The following is an 18,010-nucleotide window of genomic DNA, read 5'->3' as shown; positions in this document are numbered from 1 at the left end:
AAGACTTGTTTGTGACTTACAGAGGGAGAGGAAAGAAGACTTTTCTGTGACTTACAGAGGTAGAGGTAGGATGACTTGTCTGTGGCTTACAGAGGGAGAGGTTGGAAGACTTGTCAGTGACTTACAGAGGGAGAGGTAGGCTGACTTGTCTGTGACTTACAGAGCGAGAGGTAGGCAGACTTGTCTGTGACTTACACAGTAAGAGGTTGGAAGACTTTTCTGTGACTTACATAAGAAGAGGTAGGATGACTTGTCTGTGACTTACAGAGAGAGAGGTAGGAAGACTTGTCTGTGACTTACAGAGGGAGAGGTTGGAAGACTTGTCTGTGACTTACAGAGCGCGAGTTCGGAAGACTTGTCTGTGACTTAAAGAGGGAGAATTTGGAAGACTTGTCTTTGACTTACAGAGGCAGAGGTAGGATGATTTGTCTGTGACTTACAGTGGGAGCGGTAGGAGCGGTAGGAAGATTTGTCTGTGACTTACAAAGGGAGAGGTAGGATGACGTGTCTGTGACTTATAGAGGGAGAGGTAGGATGACTTGTCTGTGGCTTACAGAGGGAGAGGTTGGAAGACTTGTCTGTGACTTACAGAGAGAGAGGTTTGAAGACTTGTCTGTGACATAAAGAGGGAGAGGCTGGAAGACTTGTCTGTGACTTACAGAGGGAAAGGTTGGAAGACTTGTCTGTGACTTACAGAGGGAGAGGTTGGAAGACATGTCTGTGACTTACAGAGGGAGAGGTTGGATGATTTGTCTTTGACTTACAGAGGGATTGGTAGGATTAGTTGTCTGTGACTTACAGAGGGAGAGGTAGGAAGACTTGTCTGTGACTTACAGAGGGATAGGTAGGATGACTTGTCTGTGACTTACAGAGGGAGAGGTAGATAGACTTGTCTGTGACTTACAGAGGGAGAGACAGGATCACTTGTCTGTGACTTACAGAGGGAGAGTTATTAAGACTTGTCTGTGACTTACAGAGGGAGAGGTTGGAAGACTTGTCTGTGACTTACAGAGGGAGAGGTTGGAAGACTTGTCTGTGACTTACAGAGAGACAGGTAGGATGACTTGTCTGTGACTTACAGAGGGAGGGGTAGGAAGACTTGTCTGTGACTTACAGAGGGAGATGTAGGATATTTTGTTTGAGACTTAGAGGGAGAGGTAAGAAGACTTGTCTGTGACTTTTATAGGGAGAGGTTGGAAGACTTGTCTATGGTTTACAGAGGGAGAGGTAGGATGAATTGTCTGTGACTTCCAGAGGGAGAGGTTGGAAGACGTGTCTGTGACTTACAAAGGGAGAGGTAGTATGATTTGTCTGTGACTTACAGAGGGAGGGGTTGGAAGACTTGTTTGTGACTTACAGAGGGAGCAGTAGAATCAGTTGTCTGTGACTTACAGAAGGAGAGGTTGGAATACTTGTTTGTGAACTACAGAGGGAGAGGAAGGAAGACTTGTCTGTGACTTACAGAGGGAGATGTCGGAAGACGTGTCTCTGACTTACAGAGGGAGAGGTTGGAAGACTTGTCTGTGACTTACTGAGGGAAAGGTTGGAAGACTTGTCTGTAACTTACAGAGGGAGTGGTAGGATGACTTGTCTGTAGCTTACAGAGGGAGAGGTAGTATGACTTGTCTGTGACTTACAGAAAGAGAGGTAGGAAGACTTATCTGTGACTAACAGAGGGAGTGGTAGGATGACTTGTCTTTGACTTACAGAGAGGGAGGTTGGAAGACTTGTCTGTGACTTAGAGAGGGAGAGGAAGGATGACTTGTCTGTGACTTACAGAGGGAGAGGTAGGATGACTTGTCTGTGGCTTACAGAAGGAGAGGTTGTAAGACTTGTCTGTGACTTACAGAGGGAGAGGTAGATAGACTTGTCAGTGACTTATAGAGGGAGAGACAGGATCACTTGTCTGTGGCTTACAGAAGGAGTGGTAGGATGACTTGTCTTTGACTTACAGAGGGAGAGGTTGGAAGACTTGTCTGTGACTTAGAGAGGGAGAGGAAGGATGACTTGTCTGTGACTTACAGAGGGAGAGGTAGGATGACTTGTCTGTGGCTTACAGAAGGAGAGTTCGGAAGACTTGTCTGTGACTTACAGAGGGAGAGGTAGTATGACTTGTCTGTTACATACAGAGGGAGAGGTAGGATGACTCTTCTGTGGCTTACAGAAGGAGAGGTTGGAAGACTTGTCTGTGACTTACAGAGGGAGATGTTGGAAGACTTGTCTGTGACTTACAGAGGGAGAGGTATGATCACTTGTCTGACTTACAGAGGGAGAGGTAGGAAGACCTGTCTGTGACTTACAGAGGGAGAGGTAGGATATTTTGTCTGTGACTTACAGACGGAGAGGTAGGAAGACTTGTCTGTGACTTACAGAGGGAGAGGTTGGAAGACTTGTCTGTGACTTACAGACGTAGAGGTAGGAAGACTTGTCTGTGACTAACAGAGGAGGTAGGAAGACTTGTCTGTGACTTACAGAGGGAGAGGTAGGATGACTTGTGTGTGACTTACAGAGGGAGAGGTTGGAAGACTTGTCTGTGACTTACAGAGGGAGATGCTGGAAGACTTGTCTGTGACTTACAGAGGGAGAAGTTGGAAGAGTTGTCTATGACTTCCAGAGGGAGAGGTAGGAAGACTTGTCTGTGACTTAGAGGCAGAGGTAGGATGACTTGTCTGTGACTTACAGAAGGAGAGGTAGGATGACTTGTCTGTGACTTACAGAGGGAGAGGTTGAAAGACTTGTGTGTGACTTACAGAGGGAGAGGTCGGAAGAGTTGTCTGTGACTTCCAGAGGGAGAGGTAGAAAGACTTGTCTGTGACTTACAGAGGGAGAGGTAGAAAGACTTGTCTGTAACTTACAGAGGGAGATGTTCGTAGACTTGTCTGTGACTTACTGAGGGAAAGGTTGGAAGACTTGTCTGTGACTTACAGAGGGAGATGTAGGATGACTTGTCTGTAGCTTACAGAGGGAGAGGTAGTATGACTTGTCTGTGACTTACAGAAAGAGAGGTAGGAAGACTTATCTGTGACTAACAGAGGGAGTGGTAGGATGACTTGTCTTTGACTTACAGAGAGGGAGGTTGGAAGACTTGTCTGTGACTTAGAGAGGGAGAGGAAGGATGACTTGTGTGTGACTTACAGAGGGAGATGTTGGAAGACTTGTCTGTGACTTACAGAGGGAGATGCTGGAAGACTTGTCTGTGACTTACAGAGGGAGAGTTTGGAAGACTTGTCTGTGACTTACAGAGCGTGAGTTCGGAAGACTTGTCAGTGACTTAAAGAGGGAGAGTTTGGAAGACTTGTCTTTGACTTACAGAGGCAGAGGTAGGATGATTTGTCTGTGACTTACAGTGGGAGCGGTAGGAGCGGTAGGAAGACTTGTCTGTGACTTACAAAGGGAGAGGTAGGATGACGTGTCTGTGACTTATAGAGGGAGAGGTAGGATGACTTGTCTGTGGCTTACAGAGGGAGAGGTTGGAAGACGTGTCTGTGACTTACAGAGAGAGAGGTTTGAAGACTTGTCTGTGACATAAAGAGGGAGAGGCTGGAAGACTTGTCTGTGACTTACAGAGGGAAAGGTTGGAAGACTTGTCTGTGACTTACAGAGGGAGAGGTTGGAAGACATGTCTGTGACTTACAGAGGGAGAGGTTGGATGATTTGTCTGTGACTTACAGAGGGATTGGTAGGATTAGTTGTCTGTGACTTACAGAGGGAGAGGTAGGAAGACTTGTCTGTGACTTACAGAGGGATAGGTAGGATGACTTGTCTGTGACTTACAGAGGGAGAGGTAGATACACTTGTCTGTGACTTACAGAGGGAGAGACAGGTTCACTTGTCTGTGACTTACAGAGGGAGAGTTATTAAGACTTGTCTGTGACTTACAGAGGGAGAGGTTGGAAGACTTGTCTGCGACTTACAGAGGGAGAGGTTGGAAGACTTGTCTGTGACTTACAGAGAGAGAGGTAGGATGACTTTTCTGTGACTTACAGAGGGAGGGGTAGGAACACTTGTCTGTGACTTACAGAGGGAGATGTAGGATATTTTGTTTGAGACTTAGAGGGAGAGGTAAGAAGACTTGTCTGTGACTTTTATAGGGAGAGGTTGGAAGACTTGTCTATGGTTTACAGAGGGAGAGGTAGGATGAATTGTCTGTGACTTCCAGAGGGAGAGGTTGGAAGACGTGTCTGTGACTTACAAAGGGAGAGGTAGTATGATTTGTCTGTGACTTACAGAGGGAGGGGTTGGAAGACTTGTTTGTGACTTACAGAGGGAGCAGTAGAATCAGTTGTCTGTGACTTACAGAAGGAGAGGTTGGAATACTTGTTTGTGAACTACAGAGGGAGAGGAAGGAAGACTTGTCTGTGACTTACAGAGGGAGATGTCGGAAGACGTGTCTCTGACTTACAGAGGGAGAGGTTGGAAGACTTGTCTGTGACTTACAGAGTGAGAGGTTGGAAGACTTGTCTGTGACTTACAGAGGGAGAGGTAAGATGACTTGTCTGTGACTTTTATATGGAGAGGTTGGAAGACTTGTCTTTGACTTACAGAGGGAGAGGTTGGAAGACTTGTCTGTGACTTACTGAGGGAAAGGTTGGAAGACTTGTCTGTGACTTACAGAGGGAGTGGTAGGATGACTTGTCTGTAGCTTACAGAGGGAGAGGTAGTATGACTTGTCTGTGACTTACAGAAAGAGAGGTAGGAAGACTTATCTGTGACTAACAGAGGGAGTGGTAGGATGACTTGTCTTTGACTTACAGAGGGAGAGGTTGGAAGACTTGTCTGTGACTTAGAGAGGGAGAGGAAGGATGACTTGTCTGTGACTTACAGAGGGAGAGGTAGGATGACTTGTCTGTGGCTTACAGAAGGAGAGGTTGTAAGACTTGTCTGTGACTTACAGAGGGAGAGGTAGATAGACTTGTCAGTGACTTATAGAGGGAGAGACAGGATCACTTGTCTGTGGCTTACAGAAGGAGTGGTAGGATGACTTGTCTTTGAGTTACAGAGGGAGAGGTTGGAAGACTTGTCTGTGACTTAGAGAGGGAGAGGAAGGATGACTTGTCTGTGATTTACAGAGGGAGAGGTAGGATGACTTGTCTGTGGCTTACAGAAGGAGAGTTCGGAAGACTTGTCAGTGACTTACAGAGGGAGAGGTAGTATGACTTGTCTGTTACTTACAGAGGGAGAGGTAGGATGACTCTTCTGTGGCTTACAGAAGGAGAGGTTGGAAGACTTGTCTGTGACTTACAGAGGGAGAGGTTGGAAGACTTGTCTGTGACTTACAGAGGGAGAGGTATGATCACTTGTCTGACTTACAGAGGGAGAGGTAGGAAGACCTGTCTGTGACTTACAGAGGGAGAGGTAGGATATTTTGTCCGTGACTTACAGACGGAGAGGTAGGAAGACTTGTCTGTGACTTACAGAGGGAGAGGTAGGAAGACTTGTCTGTGACTTTCATAGGGAGAGGTTGGAAGACTTGTCTGTGACTTACAGAGGTAGAGGTTGGAAGACTTGTCTGTGACTTACAGAGGGAGTGGTAGGATGACTTGTCTGTAGCTTACAGAGGGAGAGGTAGTATGACTTGTCTGTGACTTACAGAAAGAGAGGTAGGAAGACTTATCTGTGACTAACAGAGGGAGTGGTAGGATGACTTGTCTTTGACTTACAGAGGGAGAGGTTGGAAGACTTGTCTGTGACTTAGAGAGGGAGAGGAAGGATGACTTGTCTGTGACTTACAGAGGGAGAGGTAGGATGACTTGTCTGTGGCTTACAGAAGGAGAGGTTGTAAGACTTGTCTGTGACTTACAGAGGGAGAGGTAGATAGACTTGTCAGTGACTTATAGAGGGAGAGACAGGATCACTTGTCTGTGGCTTACAGAAGGAGTGGTAGGATGACTTGTCTTTGAGTTACAGAGGGAGAGGTTGGAAGACTTGTCTGTGACTTAGAGAGGGAGAGGTTGGAAGACTTGTCTGTGACTTACAGAGGGAGAGGTTGGAAGACTTGTCTGTGACTTACAGAGGGAGAGGTATGATCACTTGTCTGACTTACAGAGGGAGAGGTAGGAAGACCTGTCTGTGACTTACAGAGGGAGAGGTAGGATATTTTGTCCGTGACTTACAGACGGAGAGGTAGGAAGACTTGTCTGTGACTTACAGAGGGAGAGGTAGGAAGACTTGTCTGTGACTTTCATAGGGAGAGGTTGGAAGACTTGTCTGTGACTTACAGAGGTAGAGGTTGGAAGACTTGTCTGTGACTTACAGACGGAGAGGTAGGATGACTTGTCTGTGACATACAGAGGGAGATGTTGGAAAACTTGTCTGTGACTTACAGAGGGAGAGGTAGGAGGACTTGTCTGTGACTTACAGAGGGAGAGAGGAAGACTTGTCTGTGACTAACAGAGGAGGTAGGAAGACTTGTCTGTGACTTACAGAGGGAGAGGTAGGATGACTTGTGTGTGACTTACAGAGGGAGAGGTTGGAAGACTTGTCTGTGACTTACAGAGGGAGATGCTGGAAGACTTGTCTGTGACTTACAGAGGCAGAAGTTGGAAGACTTCTCTGTGACCTACAGAGGGAGAGGTAGGAGGACTTGTCTGTGACTTACAGAGGGAGAGGTTGGAAGACTTGTCTGTGACTTACAGAGGGAGAGAGGAAGACTTGTCTTACAGAGGGATAGGTATGATGACTTGTGTTTGACTTACAGAGGGAGAGGTTGGAAGAGTTGTCTGTGACTTACAGAGGGAGAGGTAGGAAAACTTGTCTGTGACTTACATAGGGAGAGGTTTGAAGACTTGTCTGTGACTTACAGAGGGAGAGTTCGGAGGACTTGTCTGTGACTTAAAGAGGGAGAGGTTAGGATGGCTTGTCTGTGACTTACAGAGGGAGAAGTAGAATGACTTTTCTGTGATTTACAGAGGGAGAGGTAGAAATACTTGTCTGTAACTTACAGAGGGAGATGTTCGTAGACTTGTCTTTGACTTACAGAGGGAGAGAGGAAGACTCGTCTGTGACTTCCAGAGGGAGAGGTAGGACGACTTGTCTGTGACTTACAGAGGGAGAGGTTGGATGATTTGTCTGTGGCTTACAGTCGGAGAGGTAGGAAGTCGTGTCTGTGACTTACAGAGGGAGAGGTAAGATGACTTGTCTTTGACTTACAGAAGGAGCTGTAGGATGACCTGTCTGTGACTTACAGAGGGAGAGGTTGGGAGACTTGTCTGTGACTTACAGAGGGAGATGTTGGAAGAGTTATCTGTGACTTCCAGAGGGAGAGGTAGGAAGACTTGTCTGTGACTTACAGAGGGAGATGTTGGAAGACTTGTCTGTGACTTACAGAGAGAGAGGTAGGATGACTTGTCTGTGACTTACAGAGGGAGGGGTAGGAACACTTGTCTGTGACTTACAGAGGGAGATGTAGGATATTTTGTTTGAGACTTAGAGGGAGAGGTAAGAAGACTTGTCTGTGACTTTTATAGGGAGAGGTTGGAAGACTTGTCTATGGTTTACAGAGGGAGAGGTAGGATGAATTGTCTGTGACTTCCAGAGGGAGAGGTTGGAAGACGTGTCTGTGACTTACAAAGGGAGAGGTAGTATGATTTGTCTGTGACTTACAGAGGGAGGGGTTGGAAGACTTGTTTGTGACTTACAGAGGGAGCAGTAGAATCAGTTGTCTGTGACTTACAGAAGGAGAGGTTGGAATACTTGTTTGTGAACTACAGAGGGAGAGGAAGGAAGACTTGTCTGTGACTTACAGAGGGAGATGTCGGAAGACGTGTCTCTGACTTACAGAGGGAGAGGTTGGAAGACTTGTCTGTGACTTACAGAGTGAGAGGTTGGAAGACTTGTCTGTGACTTACAGAGGGAGAGGTAAGATGACTTGTCTGTGACTTTTATATGGAGAGGTTGGAAGACTTGTCTTTGACTTACAGAGGGAGAGGTTGGAAGACTTGTCTGTGACTTACTGAGGGAAAGGTTGGAAGACTTGTCTGTGACTTACAGAGGGAGTGGTAGGATGACTTGTCTGTAGCTTACAGAGGGAGAGGTAGTATGACTTGTCTGTGACTTACAGAAAGAGAGGTAGGAAGACTTATCTGTGACTAACAGAGGGAGTGGTAGGATGACTTGTCTTTGACTTACAGAGGGAGAGGTTGGAAGACTTGTCTGTGACTTAGAGAGGGAGAGGAAGGATGACTTGTCTGTGACTTACAGAGGGAGAGGTAGGATGACTTGTCTGTGGCTTACAGAAGGAGAGGTTGTAAGACTTGTCTGTGACTTACAGAGGGAGAGGTAGATAGACTTGTCAGTGACTTATAGAGGGAGAGACAGGATCACTTGTCTGTGGCTTACAGAAGGAGTGGTAGGATGACTTGTCTTTGACTTACAGAGGGAGAGGTTGGAAGACTTGTCTGTGACTTAGAGAGGGAGAGGAAGGATGACTTGTCTGTGATATACAGAGGGAGAGGTAGGATGACTTGTCTGTGGCTTACAGAAGGAGAGTTCGGAAGACTTGTCTGTGACTTACAGAGGGAGAGGTAGTATGACTTGTCTGTTACTTACAGAGGGAGAGGTAGGATGACTCTTCTGTGGCTTACAGAAGGAGAGGTTGGAAGACTTGTCTGTGACTTACAGAGGGAGAGGTTGGAAGACTTGTCTGTGACTTACAGAGGGAGAGGTATGATCACTTGTCTGACTTACAGAGGGAGAGGTAGGAAGACCTGTCTGTGACTTACAGAGGGAGAGGTAGGATATTTTGTCCGTGACTTACAGACGGAGAGGTAGGAAGACTTGTCTGTGACTTACAGAGGGAGAGGTAGGAAGACTTGTCTGTGACTTTCATAGGGAGAGGTTGGAAGACTTGTCTGTGACTTACAGAGGTAGAGGTTGGAAGACTTGTCTGTGACTTACAGACGTAGAGGTAGGATGACTTGTCTGTGACATACAGAGGGAGATGTTGGAAAACTTGTCTGTGACTTACAGAGGGAGAGGTAGGAGGATTTGTCTGTGACTTACAGAGGGAGAGAGGAAGACTTGTCTGTGACTAACAGAGGAGGTAGGAAGACTTGTCTGTGACTTACAGAGGGAGAGGTAGGATGACTTGTGTGTGACTTACAGAGGGAGAGGTTGGAAGACTTGTCTGTGACTTACAGAGGGAGATGCTGGAAGACTTGTCTGTGACTTACAGAGGCAGAAGTTGGAAGACTTCTCTGTGACCTACAGAGGGAGAGGTAGGAGGACTTGTCTGTGACTTACAGAGGGAGAGGTTGGAAGACTTGTCTGTGACTTACAGAGGGAGAGAGGAAGACTTGTCTTACAGAGGGATAGGTATGATGACTTGTGTTTGACTTACAGAGGGAGAGGTTGGAAGAGTTGTCTGTGACTTACAGAGGGAGAGGTAGGAAAACTTGTCTGTGACTTACATAGGGAGAGGTTTGAAGACTTGTCTGTGACTTACAGAGGGAGAGTTCGGAGGACTTGTCTGTGACTTAAAGAGGGAGAGGTTAGGATGGCTTGTCTGTGACTTACAGAGGGAGAAGTAGAATGACTTTTCTGTGATTTACAGAGGGAGAGGTAGAAATACTTGTCTGTAACTTACAGAGGGAGATGTTCGTAGACTTGTCTTTGACTTACAGAGGGAGAGAGGAAGACTCGTCTGTGACTTCCAGAGGGAGAGGTAGGACGACTTGTCTGTGACTTACAGAGGGAGAGGTTGGATGATTTGTCTGTGGCTTACAGTGGCAGAGGTAGGAAGTCGTGTCTGTGACTTACAGAGGGAGAGGTAAGATGACTTGTCTTTGACTTACAGAAGGAGCTGTAGGATGACTTGTCTGTGACTTACAGAGGGAGAGGTTGGGAGACTTGTCTGTGACTTACAGAGGGAGATGTTGGAAGAGTTGTCTGTGACTTCCAGAGGGAGAGGTAGGAAGACTTGTCTGTGACTTACAGAGGGAGATGTTGGAAGACTTGTCTGTGACTTACAGAGGGAGAGGTTGGAAGAGTTGTCTGTGACTTCCAGAGGGAGAGGTAGGAAGACTTGTCTGTGACTTAGAGGCAGAGGTAGGATGACTTGTCTGTGACTTACAGAAGGAGAGGTAGGATGACTTGTCTGTGACTTACAGAGGGAGAGGTTGAAAGACTTGTGTGTGACTTACAGAGGGAGAGGTCTGAAGAGTTGTCTGTGACTTCCAGAGGGAGAGGTAGAAAGACTTGTCTGTGACTTACAGAGGGAGAGGTAGAAAGACTTGTCTGTAACTTACAGAGGGAGATGTTCGTAGACTTGTCTGTGACTTACAGAGGGAGAGAGGAAGACTCGTCTGTGACTTCCAGAGGGAGAGGTAGGACGACTTGTCTGTGACTTACAGAGGGAGAGGTTGGATGATTTGTCTGTGGCTTACAGTGGGAGAGGTAGGAAGTCGTGTCTGTGACTTACAGAGGGAGAGGTAAGATGACTTGTCTTTGACTTACAGAAGGAGAGGTAGGATGACTTGTATGTGACTTACAGAGGGAGAGGTTGGGAGACTTGTCTGTGACTTACAGAGGGAGATGTTGGAAGACCTGTGTGTGACTTACAGAGGGAGAGGTTGGAAGAGTTGTCTGTGACTTCCAGAGGGAGAGGTAGGAAGACTTGTCTGTGACTTACAGAGGGAGATGTTGGAAGACTTGTCTGTGACTTACAGAGGGAGAGGTTGGAAGAGTTGTCTGTGACTTCCAGAGGGAGAGGTAGGAAGACTTGTCTGTGACTTAGAGGCAGAGGTAGGATGACTTGTCTGTGACTTACAGAAGGAGAGGTAGGATGACTTGTCTGTGACTTACAGAGGGAGAGGTTGAAAGACTTGTGTGTGACTTACAGAGGGAGAGGTCTGAAGAGTTGTCTGTGACTTCCAGAGGGAGAGGTAGAAAGACTTGTCTGTGACTTACAGAGGGAGAGGTAGAAAGACTTGTCTGTAACTTACAGAGGGAGATGTTCGTAGACTTGTCTGTGACTTACAGAGGGAGAGAGGAAGACTCGTCTGTGACTTCCAGAGGGAGAGGTAGGACGACTTGTCTGTGACTTACAGAGGGAGAGGTTGGATGATTTGTCTGTGGCTTACAGTGGGAGAGGTAGGAAGTCGTGTCTGTGACTTACAGAGGGAGAGGTAAGATGACTTGTCTTTGACTTACAGAAGGAGAGGTAGGATGACTTGTATGTGACTTACAGAGGGAGAGGTTGGGAGACTTGTCTGTGACTTACAGAGGGAGATGTTGGAAGACCTGTGTGTGACTTACAGAGGGAGAGGTTGGAAGAGTTGTCTGTGACTTCCAGAGGGAGAGGTAGGAAGACTTGTCTGTGACTTACAGAGGGAGATGTTGGAAGACTTGTCTGTGACTTACAGAGGGAGAGGTTGGAAGAGTTGTCTGTGACTTCCAGAGGGAGAGGTAGGAAGACTTGTCTGTGACTTAGAGGCAGAGGTAGGATGACTTGTCTGTGACTTACAGAAGGAGAGGTAGGATGACTTGTCTGTGACTTACAGAGGGAGAGGTTGGAAGACTTGTGTGTGACTTACAGAGGGAGAGGTTGGAAGAGTTGTCTGTGACTTCCAGAGGGAGAGGTAGGAAGACTTGTCTGTGACTTACAGAGGGAGATGTTGGAAGACTTGTCTGTGACTTACAGAGGGAGAGGTTGGAAGAGTTGTCTGTGACTTCCAGAGGGAGAGGTAGGACGACTTGTCTGTGACTTACAGAGGGAGAGGTTGGATGATTTGTCTGTGGCTTACAGTGGGAGAGGTAGGAAGTCGTGTCTGTGACTTACAGAGGGAGAGGTAAGATGACTTGTCTTTGACTTACAGAAGGAGAGGTAGGATGACTTGTATGTGACTTACAGAGGGAGAGGTTGGGAGACTTGTCTGTGACTTACAGAGGGAGATGTTGGAAGACCTGTGTGTGACTTACAGAGGGAGAGGTTGGAAGAGTTGTCTGTGACTTCCAGAGGGAGAGGTAGGAAGACTTGTCTGTGACTTACAGAGGGAGATGTTGGAAGACTTGTCTGTGACTTACAGAGGGAGAGGTTGGAAGAGTTGTCTGTGACTTCCAGAGGGAGAGGTAGGAAGACTTGTCTGTGACTTAGAGGCAGAGGTAGGATGACTTGTCTGTGACTTACAGAAGGAGAGGTAGGATGACTTGTCTGTGACTTACAGAGGGAGAGGTTGGAAGACTTGTGTGTGACTTACAGAGGGAGAGGTTGGAAGAGTTGTCTGTGACTTCCAGAGGGAGAGGTAGGAAGACTTGTCTGTGACTTACAGAGGGAGATGTTGGAAGACTTGTCTGTGACTTACAGAGGGAGAGGTTGGAAGAGTTGTCTGTGACTTCCAGAGGGAGAGGTAGGAAGACTTGTCTGTGACTTAGAGGCAGAGGTAGGATGACTTCTCTGTGACTTACAGAAGGAGAGGTAGGATGACTTGTCTGTGACTTACAGAGGGAGAGGTTGGAAGACTTGTCTGTGACTTACAGAGGGAGATGTTGGAAGACTTGTCTGTGACTTACAAAGGGAGAGGTAGGAAGACTTGTCTGTGACTTAGATGGAGAGGTAGGATGACTTGTCTGTGACTTACAGAGGCAGAGGTAGGATGACTTGTCTGTAACTTACAGAAGGAGAGGTAGGATGACTTGTCTGTGACTTACAGAGGGAGAGGTAGGAAGACTTGTCTGTGACTTACAGGCAGTGTGCGGCTCCCATGCAGGGTGCTAATGGCAGCCTGAGCTTCAGCATGTCCCTGGTACTTCACAAACGCACAACCTTTACTGGTGCCATCTGGCCCCCGTAGTACAGTACACTCGTCTATAGTACCAAAGGGCTCAAACAGCCTCTTGACGTCTTCATCACTCTGCTGTTTACCCAGCATGCCCACAAACAACTTCCTGTCTTCTGGAAGAGGGGCACACCAGGAGGAGCGAGGGAGGAGGGGGAGAGTGGGAGGAAGGAAGGAAGGGAAGAGAGGGAGGAGAAAATGAAAGGAGTTAGATCGCTCTGATACTAGAGTTAGAATCTTCTCCTATGTACTCAGTTCATAAAACATATCATGGTGGTCTCTTTGAATCTCATGATGTTCTAGCAGGCCAGTAATGGGAGAAAAAGACGTGTTGCGATACTGCTACCAACCACCAGGGTGCAGTATAAACTTATAATCTTATACATTACAGACAGATGAAACTTGGGAGTAGAGGAGCAACAGAGATCACAGTAGAGATCACTAAGAATGTAGGTGTGTGTCTTTGAGGCTTACTTTACAGTGCGTATCAGCAGATACAGACTAACAGAGTATCCGTAGCAAGAGTTCCACTTGGGAGAAGGAGAGTCACATTGAAGACTTGACTCTCCAAATTCAATTTGTGAAAAATCCTCATTTAAATTTGTGGTTGACCTCAACCCTGCTGTAGATACAGATTGTAATGAGTAACTTCTGTAGAATTGGACAGGTGTGTCATTATAATGTAAGATGGCGTGTATTATAATTAGTGAAGAAGCGTGTTCATTTGTGTGTGAGGCAGGTGTGTGTGTGATGTGTGTGTGATGTGTGTGTGTGTGATGTGTCTTACCTCCTCTCCCCTCGCTGTCGGCTGGTTTTACCTGGATGGGTCGGTTCATCTGGAATACAGACAAGAAGGAGATCAATACACATGATCAACATACAGTATGATCAATACATGATCAACATACAGTGATCAACATATGATCAACAGCCTATCATCATGTGACTAATCATGATTGAGACAAGATACACACCAGATCAACATGAGATCAGTAGAGAAGGAATGTAGGATCAGCTTTAGATCACACATGAACACAGAGTAATCAATAAGACATGCCCAGTGTGCTGGTGTGTGTTCATGTGTTTCTGGAAGTGTGGAAGTAAGTATGTGCATGTCTTTCTCTCTGTGTATTTGTGTGTGTGTGTGTGTGTGTGTGTGTGTGTGTGTGTGTGTTTGTGTCAGACTCAAGGTTAATTAACAGGTGTGTTTACAACATGACTTTAAACGTTCTGGCCCCTGTCGTCTGTCGCTCTCTCTGATTCTCTCTCTCTCTCTCTCTCACACACACACACACACACACACACACACACACACACACACACACACACACACACACACACACACACACACACACACACACTGGAGTAGTAGTAGGGATTGAGGAGTGATGAGATTAAGAATGTGGGCCAGCTGATCTGGATTACAGAAGCACTTGGGATTAGACCAGAGAACAGAAAGAAGAGAGGAGTTAAGAGACAGAGTGTGTGTGTGTGTGTGTGTGTGTGTGTGTGTGTGTGTGTGTGTGTGTGTGTGTGTGTGTGTGTGTGTGTGTGTGTGTGTGTGTGTGTGTGTGTGTGTGTGTGTGTGTGTGTGTAAGAGAGAGGGAGAGAAAGAAAGAGAGAAAATAATTTAGAAATATATTCTGTGCCAATATAGCTGTTTGTAATTGAATAGGAGGATGGGAGTAAAAAGAAACAGTAAGGCGAGAGGGATAGGAGGAATGAAAGAGAGAGAACAGAGACTTCCAGAAGGCGAGGGAGAGACTGAATGAAAGGGACAGAGAGAGCGAGAGAGCGAGAGAGAGAGCGAGAGAGAGGAAGAGAAAGAGGAAGAGAAAGAGAGAGAGAAAGAGAGAAAGAGAGAGATGAGAGAGAGAGAGAGAGAGAAAGAGGTAGAGAGAAAGAGGTAGAGCCCGAGGGCCACAGACAAACAGGAGAGAGGAAGCCAGGTGGAGGAGCTGGCCGAGAAGGATGAAGGATGAAGGCAACATAGAAGAAAAGTAGGGGAGAGAGAAAATACAGAGACAGACGGGGGAGAAGCATGAAAGCAAAGATGCCCCTGAGAGAGGATGACTCAGAGAGAGAGAGAAAGAGAGAGAGAGGGGGGAGGGAGAGGGAGAGAATGATTCTTGTCATGACTCGTTCAGCCTCTGAAATGTCACGACCACAGAGATGCAACGCTTAGTCACACGCACACACACAAATACATACACACACACACACACATGCACACTCAAGCTCAAACACCTATTCATAAATACACACACATACACAGTTGTTAGTCATAGCAATGAGATAACAATAAGTAAGAGATGGAGGAATGGGTGAAGAGAGAGATAAGAAGACAGAGAGACAGGTGGGGGGATGATGGAGGGATGGTGAAGAGAGAGATAAGAAGAGAGAGAGACAGGTGGGGGGATGATGGAGGGATGGTGAAGAGAGAGATAAGAAGAGAAAGAGACAGGTGGGGGATGATGGAGGGATGGTGAAGAGAGAGATAAGAAGAGAGAGAGACAGGTGGGGCATGATGGAGGGATGGTGAAGAGAGAGATAAGAAGAGAGAGAGACAGGTGGGGCATGATGGAGGGATGGTGAAGAGAGAGATAAGAAGAGAAAGAGACAGGTGGGGGATGATAGAGGGATGGTGAAGAGAGAGATAAGAAGAGAGTGAGACAGGTGGGGGGGATGATGGAGGGATGGTGAAGAGAGAGATAAGAAGAGAGAGAGACTGGTGGGGGGGTGATGGAGGGATGGGTGAAGAGAGAGATAAGAAGAGAGAGAGACAGGTGGAGGGTTGATGGAGGGATGGGTGAAGAAAGAGATAAGAAGAGAGAGAGGTGGGGGGATGATGGAGGGATGGGTGAAGAGAGAGATAAGAAGAGAGAGAGACAGGTGGGGGGATGATGGAGGGATGGTGAAGAGAGAGATAAGAAGAGAAAGAGACAGGTGGGGGATGATAGAGGGATGGTGAAGAGAGAGATAAGAAGAGAGTGAGACAGGTGGAGGGATGATGGAGGGATGGGTGAAGAGAGAGATAAGAATAGAGAGAGACAGGTGGAGGGATGATGGAGGGATGGGTGAAGAGAGAGATGAGAGAGAGGTGGGGGGATGATGGAGGGATGGGTGAAGAGAGAGATAAGAAGAGAGAGAGGTGGGGGGATGATGGAGGGATGGGTGAAGAGAGAGATAAGAAGAGAAAGAGACAGGTGGGGGGATGATGGAGGGATGGGTGAAGAGAGAGATAAGAAGAGAGAGAGACAGGTGGAGGGGGTTGATGGAGGGATGGGTGAAGAGAGAGATAAGAAGAGAGAGAGGTGGGGGGATGATGGAGGGATGGGTGAAGAAAGAGATAAGAAGAGAGTGAGACAGGTGGAGGGATGATGGAGGGATGGGTGAAGAGAGAGAAAAGAAGAGAGAGAGACAGGTGGGGGATGATGGAGGGATGGTGAAGAGAGAGATAAGAAGAGAAAGAGACAGGTGGGGGATGATGGAGGGATGGTGAAGAGAGAGATAAGAAGAGAGAGAGACAGGTGGGGCATGATGGAGGGATGGTGAAGAGAGAGATAAGAAGAGAGAGAGACAGGTGGGGCATGATGGAGGGATGGTGAAGAGAGAGATAAGAAGAGAAAGAGACAGGTGGGGGATGATAGAGGGATGGTGAAGAGAGAGATAAGAAGAGAGTGAGACAGGTGGGGGGGATGATGGAGGGATGGTGAAGAGAGAGATAAGAAGAGAGAGAGACAGGTGGGGGGGTGATGGAGGGATGGGTGAAGAGAGAGATAAGAAGAGAGAGAGACAGGTGGAGGGTTGATGGAGGGATGGGTGAAGAAAGAGATAAGAAGAGAGAGAGGTGGGGGGATGATGGAGGGATGGGTGAAGAGAGAGATAAGAAGAGAGAGAGACAGGTGGGGGGATGATGGAGGGATGGTGAAGAGAGAGATAAGAAGAGAAAGAGACAGGTGGGGGATGATAGAGGGATGGTGAAGAGAGAGATAAGAAGAGAGTGAGACAGGTGGAGGGATGATGGAGGGATGGGTGAAGAGAGAGATAAGAATAGAGAGAGACAGGTGGAGGGATGATGGAGGGATGGGTGAAGAGAGAGATAAGAAGAGAGAGAGGTGGGGGGATGATGGAGGGATGGGTGAAGAGAGAGATAAGAAGAGAGAGGTGGGGGGATGATGGAGGGATGGGTGAAGAGAGAGATAAGAAGAGAAAGAGACAGGTGGGGGGATGATGGAGGGATGGGTGAAGAGAGAGATAAGAAGAGAGAGAGACAGGTGGAGGGTTGATGGAGGGATGGGTGAAGAGAGAGATAAGAAGAGAGAGAGGTGGGGGGATGATGGAGGGATGGGTGAAGAAAGAGATAAGAAGAGAGTGAGACAGGTGGAGGGATGATGGAGGGATGGGTGAAGAGAGAGAAAAGAAGAGAGAGAGACAGGTGGAGGGATGATGGAGGGATGGGTGAAGAGAGAGAAAAGAAGAGAGAGAGACAGGTCCGGGGATGATGGAGGGATGGGTGAAGAGAGATAAGAAGAGAGAGAGAGACAGGTGGGGGATGATGGAGGGATGGGTGAAGAGAGAGATAAGAAGAGAGAGAGAGACAGGTGGGGGATGATGGAGGGATGGGTGAAGAGAGAGATAAGAAGAGAGAGAGAGGTGGGGGGATGATGGAGGGATGGGTGAAGAGAGAGATAAGAAGAGAGAGAGAGGTGGGGGATGATAGAGGGATGGTGAAGAGAGATAAGAAGAGAGAGAGAGGTGGGGGATGATAGAGGGATGGTGAAGAGAGATAAGAAGAGAGAGAGAGGTGGGGGGATGATAGAGGGATGGTGAAGAGAGATAAGAAGAGAGAGAGAGGTGGGGGGATGATGGAGGAATAGGTGAAGACAGATTAGAAGAGAGAGAGACAGGTGGGGGGATGATGGAGGGATGGTGAAGAGAGAGATAAGAAGAGAGAGAGACAGGTGGAGGGATGATGGAGGGATGGGTGAAGAGAGAGATAAGAAGAGAGAGAGAGGTGGGGGGATGATAGAGGGATGGTGAAGAGAGATAAGAAGAGAGAGAGAGGTGGGGGATGATAGAGGGATGGTGAAGAGAGATAAGAATAGAGAGAGACAGGCGGGGGGATGATGGAGGGATGGTGAAGAGAGAGATAAGAAGAGAGAGAGACAGGTGGGGGGTGATGGAGGGATGGTGAAGAGAGAGATAAGAAGAGAGAGAGACAGGTGGGGGATGAT

At 47.4% G+C, this 18,010-nt stretch overlaps 1 protein-coding gene across 8 annotated transcripts in view; it reads right to left on the bottom strand.

Annotated features, from left to right (window-relative positions):
* Positions 1-18,010, bottom strand: part of LOC106609264 (CUGBP Elav-like family member 3) — a 164,735-nt gene that overhangs the window by 116,201 nt on the left and 30,524 nt on the right. For all 8 annotated transcript variants that reach the window (XR_006769979.1, XM_045718876.1, XM_045718874.1 and 5 more), the window contains 2 exons: positions 13,561-13,609; positions 12,681-12,889 (listed from right to left, as the gene is read on the bottom strand). Coding sequence is in view for 7 of the 8 variants with exons in the window: in XM_045718876.1 (XP_045574832.1) it covers positions 12,681-12,889; positions 13,561-13,609 (258 nt within the window). In the remaining variant the exon portion in view is untranslated. The remainder of the gene's footprint in view (positions 1-12,680; positions 12,890-13,560; positions 13,610-18,010) is intronic.

The sequence above is a fragment of the Salmo salar genome, chromosome ssa05 (assembly GCF_905237065.1).
Source record: "Salmo salar chromosome ssa05, Ssal_v3.1, whole genome shotgun sequence".
Classification (NCBI taxonomy): Eukaryota; Metazoa; Chordata; class Actinopteri; order Salmoniformes; family Salmonidae; genus Salmo; species Salmo salar.
Note: the sequence above shows the minus strand (reverse complement) of the source record. Positions and strands in the feature narration are given on the sequence as shown.